Source organism: Mus caroli, chromosome 4, assembly GCF_900094665.2.
Source record: "Mus caroli chromosome 4, CAROLI_EIJ_v1.1, whole genome shotgun sequence".
Lineage (NCBI taxonomy): Eukaryota > Metazoa > Chordata > Mammalia > Rodentia > Muridae > Mus > Mus caroli.
Window position 1 is genome coordinate 78,698,341 of NC_034573.1, and position 12,031 is coordinate 78,710,371.

General features: G+C 40.6%; 1 protein-coding gene across 3 annotated transcripts in view; it reads left to right on the forward strand.

Annotated features, from left to right (window-relative positions):
• Adamtsl1 (ADAMTS like 1) overlaps positions 1-12,031 on the forward strand; it is an 883,891-nt gene that overhangs the window by 567,569 nt on the left and 304,291 nt on the right. For all 3 annotated transcript variants that reach the window (XM_029476025.1, XM_021160015.2, XM_029476026.1), the window contains one exon: positions 10,277-10,322. In XM_029476025.1, the coding sequence (XP_029331885.1) occupies positions 10,277-10,322 (46 nt within the window). The remainder of the gene's footprint in view (positions 1-10,276; positions 10,323-12,031) is intronic.

The window sequence follows — 12,031 nt, forward strand, 5'->3', positions numbered from 1 at the left end:
ACTTATCTGTCCCTCAATCCAGTTGTCTATGGTTTGTGTGTCATTTCCAAGAAAGGGTTTCCAAAAACCATTTTATATAGTTTTCCCTCTGTATTATCTTGGTGGGGGTATATAATCCTAGGTCTCATGTACAAGTTACATTTTCAGATTCATTATTACATATGGTATAAGAAGATTGCATTTTATTCTTTAGTATGAGTATGAGAATATTATTTCTTCAAAGCCATTTGTTAAAAAGTCCATCCTTTTTCTATTGTATATTCTTAACATCCTTGTTAAAGATTGGACAGCTCTCAATATGTAAGTTTAGTTCTTGATGATCTGTTCTGTTGGACTGTAGCATAAAGTCTACAAGGCTTTATACTAGTTTCACACTGTTTTAATTATTTCAGTTTTATAAAATATTTGGAAACCAGGAAATGTGACACTTTCAGCTTTGTTATTTCTCAAGATTTTCTTTTCGCTAATTAGACTCCTTTCTGTTCCAAATGGACTTCAGACTTATTTTTTATTACTATTTATGTTTTTAAAAATGATACTGAAAGTTTAAGAGGGATTGAATTGGCTTTTCTCATCTTCGCAGTGGCCGGTCTCCTTCCATGTGAATCTTCCTGAGCTTCTTTGTTTTATCTTTAATTTATTTCATCAATGTTTTACACCTTTTAAATCTCTCACCGACTTAATTATGCTTATTTCTCTGTAAGTTATTTTTTTAATTCTATTGTAAATATGGCCCTTGACCTTTCTATATAGTCTATTACCTGTGTATAGAATCACAACCGGCTTCATATTCGTTTTGCTTCTTGTAATTTTATTGAAATTTTAAATTAGTTGTAAAATATTTTTGTGGCATAGAGTATTTTACATCAAAGATCATGCTACACACAGAGGCTATTGTTCTTCTTCCACTCCGGTTTGGATATCTTTTACTTCTTTTCTGGCCCCATTGTTCTGCTAAAACTCTCAGACCGTTTGTATAGGAATAGATGAGTGGTGTTGTATCTTGATTGCTGCTCCTAGAGGAAGAGTCCGAGTGTGATTTTAGCTTGTGGGAAGTGGGCTGTTAGATCTTGAGGAAAGTCCCTCCTGCAGCATTCTGTGAGATTTGTCATGAAAGACACTGAAGTTTGCCAAACAGTGTTTCTGTATCTACTGATATGGCGTGTGAGTTTTATTTCTTCTTTTCTTATGGAAGTAGTTTTTACTCTTAACTGTACTTTAAAATGACATAGAAAACTTTGGAAAATACAAATTTTAGGCACCAAAGAGACCAATTAAAATAATTATGGGGATAGAACTCTGTCATCAGGATTTTTTAAAAGTTCTTTTAGTGATTTTTGGTGTGTATCTGAGTTAGAACTCCCTAGCTGCTTAAGAAAAATATGAATTTTGTATCTTTACAGTAAGATAATGAAGAAAAGAAGAAATGCTCTTTCTTTTTATGCTAAAATTCTTTGCTCCATTTTCTCTAGAGTGACCTTGTGCACATGTAGCAGGGGCATGGATCACAAGATATGAATGTGGTAAGGGTCTTTGTTCTCTGTGAACCTCATGGATGAATTTTCTGAGTAGTTTTATATAGTTTTACAGACACAGTCATCTGTGCCCAAGTGGTAAATGTACCAGGTGATTTTGGAGATATTCTTTCAGCACATTAATTGAGCTTATCATATTATCCTTTAAGCCTTTACGTCATTGGTCATGGTACTGCTTAATAATAACCTCAGTACTTACAGTGGGGGATCAAGAATTCAAGATAATACTTTGCTGCATAGCTAATTCAAGGCTAGCCTAGATTATATAAGCCCATGTCTTGAAACAAATAAACAACAAAAAGGCTTCCAAAGTTGTTGGTGATTGATCAGATCAGTGTCTTGGGGGTTGTATGGTTTATATAAATCATCTAAGAAACTTCCCTCCAAAAATATTATTTTACTTCTTATGGAGGATAAAGAAGGAAAATGCTTCCAGGTTATACTTGAATGGACTCTCTCCAATATAGTTGACTGCATTAGAGTGAGAAAAGGCCACACCTGTCCACATCCCTGCATGGATAGGGAAGGGGCTCACAAGGTCCCATCCCTAGTTGAAGAGCTACAGGAGATTGAAGACTGTTGTGAGAAAGCAAGTCAGTTTTCTTCCAGGATGAGTTCCCTGATAGGTTGCCTATGCCTGAGTAGTCAGCCCTGTATCATATCCACCAAATACAGCAATACTAATTGAACTCAGTAGAACATACACATTATATATCACAATAATAATTACAGAGGAATCAAGCATAAAATTAAGACACTGGAGGAGTTGAGGACGTGGAGGATAGATATCATGAAAATACATCATACTCATGTATTAAATCTTCAAAGGAAACATTTTTTAAAAAAATAGAAATGTTATATAATTAAATTCCCTAGTACTGGTTACTGAGATAAATGATGGGCAGCCAGGTAGAAGATGGATAGGAGCTTTCCCTAAGGACAGGAAAGGTAAGTAGAACACTGGGTGACAGCAGGTCCATGCATGGTCATCAAACTATTTGATGTCTCTTTGCTACAATGCCGGTCTCCACTTTGGAGCTGGGGTTGGACTCTCTGTTTGGGTGAAGACTAGAAAAGATGAGAGGATGCCCACACAGTGGGGATCAGAGCTCCCAAGCCAGTGTTTCTGAGACAGTGCTCATCCTGCTTTGTAAATGATCTTGTAAATGAACCAAGACTTCAAACCCTGGCTCCACTGTTTTCTCACTGTGTGGCACTAGGCAGGTTTGAGAGTACTCTCTGAAGTCAAGCACTCCTGGCCATGAACAGTGGGTTGAAAGAATGTCAAAGGGGCCCTTCACCTTTAAGAATCAAAGTGTGTAACCTTTAAAGAGAGACTTTCATTCCAGATGAGTAGTTACAGCCTGTTCTGTTGCTAGGTAGAGAAAGGGACACAAACTCAAAGTTGTTCTTAATATAATAGCTAGGGCCTGGTACATGCTGAGAAAATGCTCCATTATTGAGCTACATTCACCATCCCAGTAGAAATAATTGAAGGGAAACTGTTGTGACTGTCCAGGACCCCACTTTACAGTAAACATCTGGGGAACATGTAACGAAAGCCTGGGGAACTTTTACTCTGGCCAAGATAATTAATAAATTCTCAGCTCAAGTATTGTATCTGGTGAGTCTATTAGGGAGAGAACTAGCTTGTCATAATAAACATCTTCCTCATGGAGAGGATGGAGTCCTTGGATGCGAGTTGCAGGAACACATTTGTCTTTAGTCTCATTGTCTCTTTTGGCTACCAAGCAAAGATAAGAACATTTGTAAACCTTGGGGCATGTGAGTACATTTTAAAGACACAGGGTAAACATCTATACTACAGGTGGGTGGCAAGCCAAAGGCAGCACTCTATCCCCCTCCCTCACCTTCCCCATCCCCATCTCTCAAAGGCAAGGAATGCATTGGGTAAGGAAGGCATCCAGGTGGATTCTGGTGTCAATACATAAAGACAGGCAGCCACAGAGGAGAGAGAGAGGTACTGCCCTTGGGTAACTACTTGGTTTCATTTTAAGTCTCTAGCTGTTGTGGAAAGATTTTAATCAAGATCTGGGGTTCAAAAATTAGGACAAATGTGATGTTATAAGTTCTACCTGGCTTGAAATTATCTTTATGACATTTCCTTCTACCTATTATTTCCTTCTCCCTTTAGCCCATAGTTCTTCCTCCCACCCTTCCTCTCTCCCTCCATTCTTCTCTCTACTTCTGTCCCCTCCTTCATTCTTTTCTCCCTCCCTCCCCCTCCTTCCCTTCCTTTGTCCCTCCCTTCCTCTCTTTCTTCCACCTTCCCTTCCTCTTCTCTCTCCCCCTCCCTTGATAACCTCAAGAAATGCTCATAGAATGCTAATTAAGAGTACAACAGGCATCTTGCTTTGCACTGTGGCTCATAAATCAAACACATAGATCAAACACACCAAGAGACAAAGGGGTTTCCTAAAACTGAGCAAACACCTAGGCAGTTACAGAGCCATTTTCTAGTGCTATGAAATTATGGTCACTGGGCCTCCCCTCACTGCCATGGAGTTTAATCAGAATCCTAAGTACTACTTAAATTCACCTCTAGCAGTAGCCCTTAACATTGGGCTATGTTTATAAAGTGATATTACCACCTCCACAGTCTGGACATGTTATAGTTCCTTTTATGACAGCATCCACTTTAGAATACTGGTGCTGTGGTCTATGATTTTACCTTGTCTGATTGTGTACATAACAGATACTCAGCAATAGTGCATGTGAACTGCATAGAAGGGCATAGACATTTGGACTGTGGGAGCTGGAAAGAGCTTGTCCTCAAATTTTCCTCTCTTTAGTCACATTCTTGGGACCCTGCGTACACCACACCACCTAAGGCATCTCTACAAAGGTTATACCTCTCTACTCCTTCTCAAACTCCTTCTGAAGTTAATATCCAAACTGTCCCTTTCATTGTTTCTGCAGTCTAGTGTTGTAAGTGATATTCAGATAAGTGTCTGTTTGCTTCAGCTAACTAACTTTGCTGAGCATCAAGGGACTTCATCTTTTCTGTATCTTCCTCAAGGTCTTCCTTCCTGCTGGCTTATACTCCATGCTCAGCAAATGAGCTAAATGACTATAAACCAGGAAGCATTGTACAAAAGCTTGTTAACCAGGGAGTATGGTCTGGGGGCCGGTTTTCACTGTGGGAGTGCTGACTGTATTTGGCTTCCTTAGATGGTCTCAGCAGTGCACACCCAGCAGTGTTGGGCTTTGCTGTTGCTCTTCTCTTTTTGGTCACACATGTGCCCTCCTTACTTTTATACCCCTGCCCCGTGTTGGTGAATACTCGCTTGCTTGTTGCAACACATCTTTACTTAAAGAGGAGGACATATATGGAACATCAAATGGGGGGTGGGGTGGGGGGTGAGAGGACAACAACTTGGTAGTGATTTTTCTAGTTGTGATTTAGAACATACCAAACACTCATAATAGCAAGTAAAAGAACTGGACCCTCATAAGACAAACTCAGAACTTCAGCATAAAAGAGTCTCATGCATCTCTAAGTTTAGATTTTTCAGGGCTGCAGCCCCCTCACTGTGCCTCAGGAATCTGCCAAAAAGTCCAGAAACTTTTCTTAATTGTCTAGGATTGAAAGAAGATCGCATAGCTATGGGGAAGGCTGGCTTACAGTGCGACTTACAATGCTTTCCCTGAACCTAATCTCCATCTCTATCTAATATAGCCTCTTCATTAGTTTTTAATCTTTCCCTCTCTACTCTCTCTCCCTCTTCCTCCCCCTCTCCTCCTCCCTCTACCTTCCTCCTTCTCCCTCTCTCTCCCTCCCCCTCCTCCTCCCTATTCCCCCTACATCCCTCTTCCTCTCCCCCCTCCCCCTCTCCCTCTCTTCCTCTCTCCCCCTCTGTATACAAAAGTCAGGGTCCCCAAGTTGGCAGTACAGTTACTGTGTTCTTATAATGAGAAGTTGTTATAGAGCAGAGGTGTTGAAATATAAAGCAGAGGTTACAAAAATATGTAACTATAACGCTTGTAACTTCAGCTCCTAATTTATGCTCCCACAAGCCCCTCAGTCAGTTTACATTTGCTTTGAAAAGGCAGATTTAAGGTGGATTCCATACACCTTTGGCTCATTAGGCTACTTTGCAGATTATGGGAGATTGTGATGCCTTGGTATGGCACAGAACTCTTTGCCCCAGCCAACTCATCACCTGAAAGATGGCATCAGGCAGAATGCCTCCTTGGACTTCTACTAGGGATGTATTATTTGCTGAATTTGAGTGGCTTTGTTGAATGAATAAAGTTTGACCTCAAATGGTGTGAAGCAGAGTTGTGGGCAGAGGGGGTGGCAACCTTAAATGTAGCTACAAAGAAGATTAAAGATACCTTTCACTAAAATTAGGTTTCCAAAGGCAGATGTTACCAAATTACATGTTACCGATGGTGGAGAATTTTGTATGCCAATTTCTTAATATTTGAAGTAGGTGATTCCAGAAATGCATGGTAGGAAGAGTAAGGCTCAAGTTCAGGGTCCAGGGCTATGTACATTCACTTACAGTTTGCTAAAGGAAATTCAGATTGCCAATATTAATAAAGTACTCACTAGACAGTCATACTTGAATTATTTCCAATTATTTCAAAACACAGAATAGAAATATAATGTAATCATGGATACATGAAGACACTTTTAGAGAGACAGTACTTAATTGGCTCTTGTTGAAACAAGCCCTTTCTGAATGTATTTTACTATAAACAAGATCCATTTTGCCTTTTGTTTAAGAAACTACACTTAGAGGTAGCTATTAACTCTTTTAAGAATGTCCTCTTTTTAGAGGACAGAGCTTGAAGGAATGACTCTCCTAAACACAAACATGAAATGGAGCCTAAGAGAAAGGTTAGCACCTGAGAAGACTACATCATGTGAATGCAAGGCCTGGCATCACCCGGATGTACATTTCTGCCCTGTGTGATAAGACTAGTTGTCCCCAGGTCAAGTCCAAGTTTTCAGCATCCATTATGAACCTAGATTAAGACAGTAGGCACTTGGACATACATTTACAAGTATCTAGAAGTCCTGGTGGCTGTCTCTTCAAGGGCTAAGAGATCTCGTGGGGTCTCCTGAAATGACCTGCCCCTCTGTATAGTTCACTTATGTGCACTGGGTTCCCACAGGTGAACTCAGAGCAGCTGAGTCTGGACCCCGCTCCAGGGGTGGGGGAGTGCAGGCTGAGGTCCCCAGGGACTGCCTAAGACAGCTTGGGGGTCCCCGGGCCTGCACGGAGGCCGGGACCATCAAGTTCTCAGACTCTTGGGCACCCCAGATGCCACTGGATGCCATGGAAGAGCTGAGAACCGAGTGGGGCTCACGGGCTTTATCTAGCCTGGAGCCTCAGGCTGAAGGGAGCTCTGGCTGGGTCTTGGGGAGTGGAGAGAGTCCTTGGCTTGGGTTGATGGAGGCCATGGCTAGAAGCACTGAGAGGCCTTCTGTGAGAGATTAGCAGCTAACTCTCAAGACGAAGATCTGTTCCATTTCTCCCCACAGTGGTTCCCTATGAAAAGAGACAGTGCATGTTTTTTTGTTTGTTTGTTTGTTTGTTTTAGAAATTCTTTGTTTAATTAGATATTTTCTTCATTGACATTTCAAATACTATCCTGAAATTTCCCTATCCCCCCCCCTGCTCCCCTACCTACTCACTCCCACTTCTTGGCCCTGGCGTTCCCCTGTACTGGGCATATAGAGTTCATCCTGAGTGAGGTAACCCAATCACAAAAGAACTCACTGGATATGCACTCATTGATAAGTGGATATTAGACCAGAAACTTAGAATACCCAAGATACAATTTGCAAAACACACGACAATCAAGAAGGAAGACCAATGCGTGGATACTTCATTCCTTCTTAGAATAGGGAACAAAATACCCATGGAAGGAGTTACAGAGAAAAAGTTTGGATCTGAGACAAAAGGATGGACCATCCAGAGACTGCCCCTCCCGGGGATCCATCCCATAATCAGCCACCAAACACAGACACTATTGCATATGCCAGCAAGATTTTGCTGAAAGGACCCTGATATAGCTGTCTCTTGTGAGACTATGCCGGGGCCTAGCAAACACAGAAGTGGATGCTCACAGTCAGCTATTGGATGGATCACAGGGCCCCCAATGGAGGAGCTAGAGAAAGTATCCAAGGAGCTAAAGGGNTCTGCAACCCTGTAGGTGCAACAACATTATGAACTACCCAGTGCATGGTTTTAAGGCATTTATTGTCACGGCAGAGAGTGGCGATGAGTAAACTGTACCCCCTTTCTCAGGGCTGGCCTGAAGTTAAATACCTTTTTCAGGGAGGAGTGAATGAGAAGGATTTAATTGGCTAAGCCCTTCAGGTCTTTAGTTACCTCATTAAAATGGAGATCTGTCTTGAGGCTACTTGATCTGTGGTCATGTCCTCTACCTGTGGAGGGGCTTGCGGCATTGCCCTTAAGTGACCAATGGCCACAGAATTATGGAGAGCTTCGGCTTCGTATCAGGAGCCTGGTGTCCAGAAGCATAGGAAAATACCTACTGTTCCTTGCAGGGTTATCCCCTGTGGGGTCACCAGGTTTCCAACCTAACTCAATCAGAAACTAGGCTGACTTTCATGGTCCCACACAAATCCTGCCCCACTGAAGCACAATAACATTTCTCAGAAACTATTTGGATGGAAAGTTCTGTTGGTTTTCAGCTCCAGGGATGAGTTTTACATTGTGTAAATATGAAGGAGTCCACTCAGATGTTTTAGGTTGATAAACTTCAATAAAAAGAAAGGAAGGAAGGGCTACTTAATTCTCAGGTGAGATGTTGTGTCCAGGCAAATGCCTAGGAGTAAGAAATGCATACAGGACAGTAATTAAATCTTGTGATGAAAGAATCACTTTGCTACTTACAGAAAAACGTCTATATTTAAGTATAATAATAAATGTGATTGTTTGAAAATGAGCTCCCCTGCACTGAAATCCTTCACATGGTGTGTTACTGATGAATGTGTTTGTTTTGAAGATGCCCCCGTGTATCTGTAGATTTGCATTATGGGAATATTTGTCAGACTCAAGAAGCAGCACGCAGATTGATATGATATGAGTCATATCTAGCATTAGTATCCCACACATCCTTCTCACATCTTGTGCCTTTTCTGGTGTTTTACTTTTGAGTTAGTCGGGCCCAGGGTTCAAATCCCTGGGACTCTTCTCTGTGTGTATAGCTGTAAGCTTGCTCAACACTCTTGATCTTAGTTTCATTTGTGAAGTGAGAATAATATGACTTTGTGGTTGTTGAAAAGCTTAGGATAATATGCAAACACAGGGCCAGAGTGTTTTTATTACAATTTATCATTCACATATTATAATATTTCAATAATGAGTACATTGTCAAGGCTGGAGATATGCTTAGTAGTAGAACATTTACCAACATGTGCAAGATCCTAAGTTCAATCGCAAAAAAATACTAATAGTATTAATAATTGTAATAAATAATAATAGACAATAATAAAAACAACCCACCTTAGTCAAAAGTATTTCAATCAATCTTTTACACAATATGCTATCACTCATTTTTCCAAGGATTACTCTGGCCAATTCTGTATAGGTTAATATCTCTAGAAGAAAGCTTATTTAAATTATTCAAGCAGGTGTATTTAAGATGCTTTCTTTAGTCTAATGTGTGTAATTGTGTTTTCAGATGCCATTTTGTTCTTGTTAACATCTTTGAGGCCTATCACTATTTTTATGCATAATTATATGACCAAGTCGTGTTCAATACTTTGCATCAAACAAAGGAATTCCATTCATAGCCAGAAACGGTTGGGTCCAAGCTGTTTCCTGAATTGAAAGATTAGGAAGCATTAGGAGCATTGCAAGATCTGATTATACATCTAAGTCCTGAAACCAAGTGGCCTGTTGTCAGCATCACTCCACCACTTAGCACTGGTGGGGTTTTGACAGCCCTCTTTAAGCATCACCTCATCTATAAAGTGAGGGTAGCGATGATTCCTTATCACCCCACTAACTCAGGAGAGGTAATAAATGTAGAACAAACTTAAAATTGTCTCTGGAACTCCATGCCTGATAACTACTTGCGTGATCATTTCCTAACATCATTTTACTTGCCTTCTGAAAAGCGTGGGTTCACTTGAAGAAAAGAGCAGAGCACTATTGTTCACCCATTGTCATCGCTGAATGTTTTAGCAAAACTCAATTATTTTTATTCATGAGAATTTAGTAAAATGGAAACTCCCATGTAGTGCTGGTAGGAGTATGTAATAGCACACCCTTTATGGAATGCAATTTGGCAATAACTTGCGGGTGCCTTACCAAAGTTTCTTCCCTTTAGTTCAGTAATTCTACTTCTACAATTTTATCTGTTTAAAGATGCAGTCAGAAACTTAGATAAAACACATGCATGAAGATGGTTTGCTGTACCCTCATTTATTGAATCCTTTGAAATTCCTGAAATGAAAAAGGATTGGTGTGGGCATATCAATTGTACCTTTTGAGAAAATATTATATACCTGTCAATACATTGTCTTTAAAGTATATTTAATAGCATCTTCAAAAATATTTAAGTGGAGGGCCATAAAATTCAGTGGGTAAAGATATTTTCCAACAATTTTGATAACCTAAGAATCTATTTAGAAGGAAAATGAAGAATAAATCATGAGAGAAAATTAGTCCAAACTTTGAGACTTTCATAGGTTATAATGAAATTTACTAATTTTTTCTCTTTTTGTGACATAGGAGCTGTGAAGGAAGAAATATTCGATATAGAACATGCAGTAATGTGGTAAGTGTGAGCTCCTTTGGCTTGAGATTGTAATCGTTCAGCCCTGGGATATGTTAAGAAGTTTTATGGATCCTGAGTGGGAAGACAATCAATTAGTAGTTCACAAACAGTTATTTATTGCATTCTATACTGATTCCCCAATCATATCTAGTGCTCCTCGGTATAAACTTTTAACTGTTCAACCAGATTAAAACTAACTAGACTGTTTCAAAACAAACTGTATTTCTCCCTGCTCTGTCTTTTCACATACAGCTCTCATGAGAAATGAGGCAGGGAATGATTAAAAAAAAAAAAAAGGAAAACACTTGGAGTATCATGAAATAAATATTAGTTAATCAGATTCAGGTTTGCTGAATGCCTTCATCTGTCCAGCAAACATTTAATGCCGGCTACGTGTGGGGCATTGTGCTAGCACAGGGATAAATAACACGTGGTCACTGCTCTCAACATCTGCTACAGAGTGTGGGGTGGGGAGAGCGAGATAGATGGACACATAACCTCATTCCTGGGCAAACATGACAAACACCAGTTGGGATGAAGTTGTTTGGGATGACAACAGAGAATTTTGAAGTGTATTAAAGGAAAAGATGGAGTGAAATAGGGCCTGAGAGGTACAACTGGCCCGTGCTGTGTGTGAGGAGATGACAATTACTTCAACAGAGCGAACACTGTGGGCCTCGTTGGAGGCAGGAGTATTAAAGGCTGTACTGCGCAATCATGTTAGTCACTTGTGCCTGCCAACATGCAGGAAAGAGTTGAAAGGTAATTTAAGGTCATACCGAGAAAATCTTTGAACGTTAGCTTCCAAGTTCGTGGGCTCAGTGGACACAGGGGAGCAAAGGGGAGTCTGAATTGAGACGACTGTGCCGAGTTTCACCTTCAGAAAGTAAGTTCTATAGCAACGGCTGAGTTGCGCGGGATCCAGTAACATATGGGAGAGACAATGTATGAAGGCTTAGCCCCTGAGGAAATGCATCCTCCAGGAATAAAAGCTAAGGGTACTGTGTATGAGCAGGCAAAACAGACAAGCACCTGAAGTTGGGGTGTAGCTGGAGGAAAGGAAGAAAAGAGATAAGCACATTTTAAACGCTTTGTACCGCCTAATCCCTCTGTTCAGGAAGCTCTCCCTCATTGATTGGCACTTTTGTGTTTAGATTCAGTTGACATGTCCTTCCCTCAGAATGGCCTCCTGGACCATCATTCCTAATGTTTCTCTACCACTCAGCTACCACTGTTCTACCACTCAGCTCCACTCAGTATTTGGACGGGGTCTCGCTCTCTATAGCCCTGGCTGGCATGGAACTTGCTACGTAGACTAGACTAAAATTCACAGAAATCAGCCTGCTTCTGCACCCGCTCCCCCAAATGTTAGGATTAAAGGTGGCACCACTGCACCAAGCATCACTCAACTTTCTTTATAGAACTTTTCTCTACTCAAATCCATATTATGGTTTGCTTTGGTTGTGTGTATCTGCATACTCACGAAGGCTAGAACCTCATTCATTTTGTTCAATCTGTCGTTCCTCGGGACTAGAACTGTTAATGAATATATAATAAGCTCATAATGGGTATTTGCTCAATATAAAATGAGTATTCAAAATGCTAGATGAAGGATGAGAACAAGTATCAGAAATAACACAGTCCCGGAGGATGGCCGGAGGGATGCTTAGAGATTATTAAGAGCACTGGTTGCCCTTCCAGAGGACCTG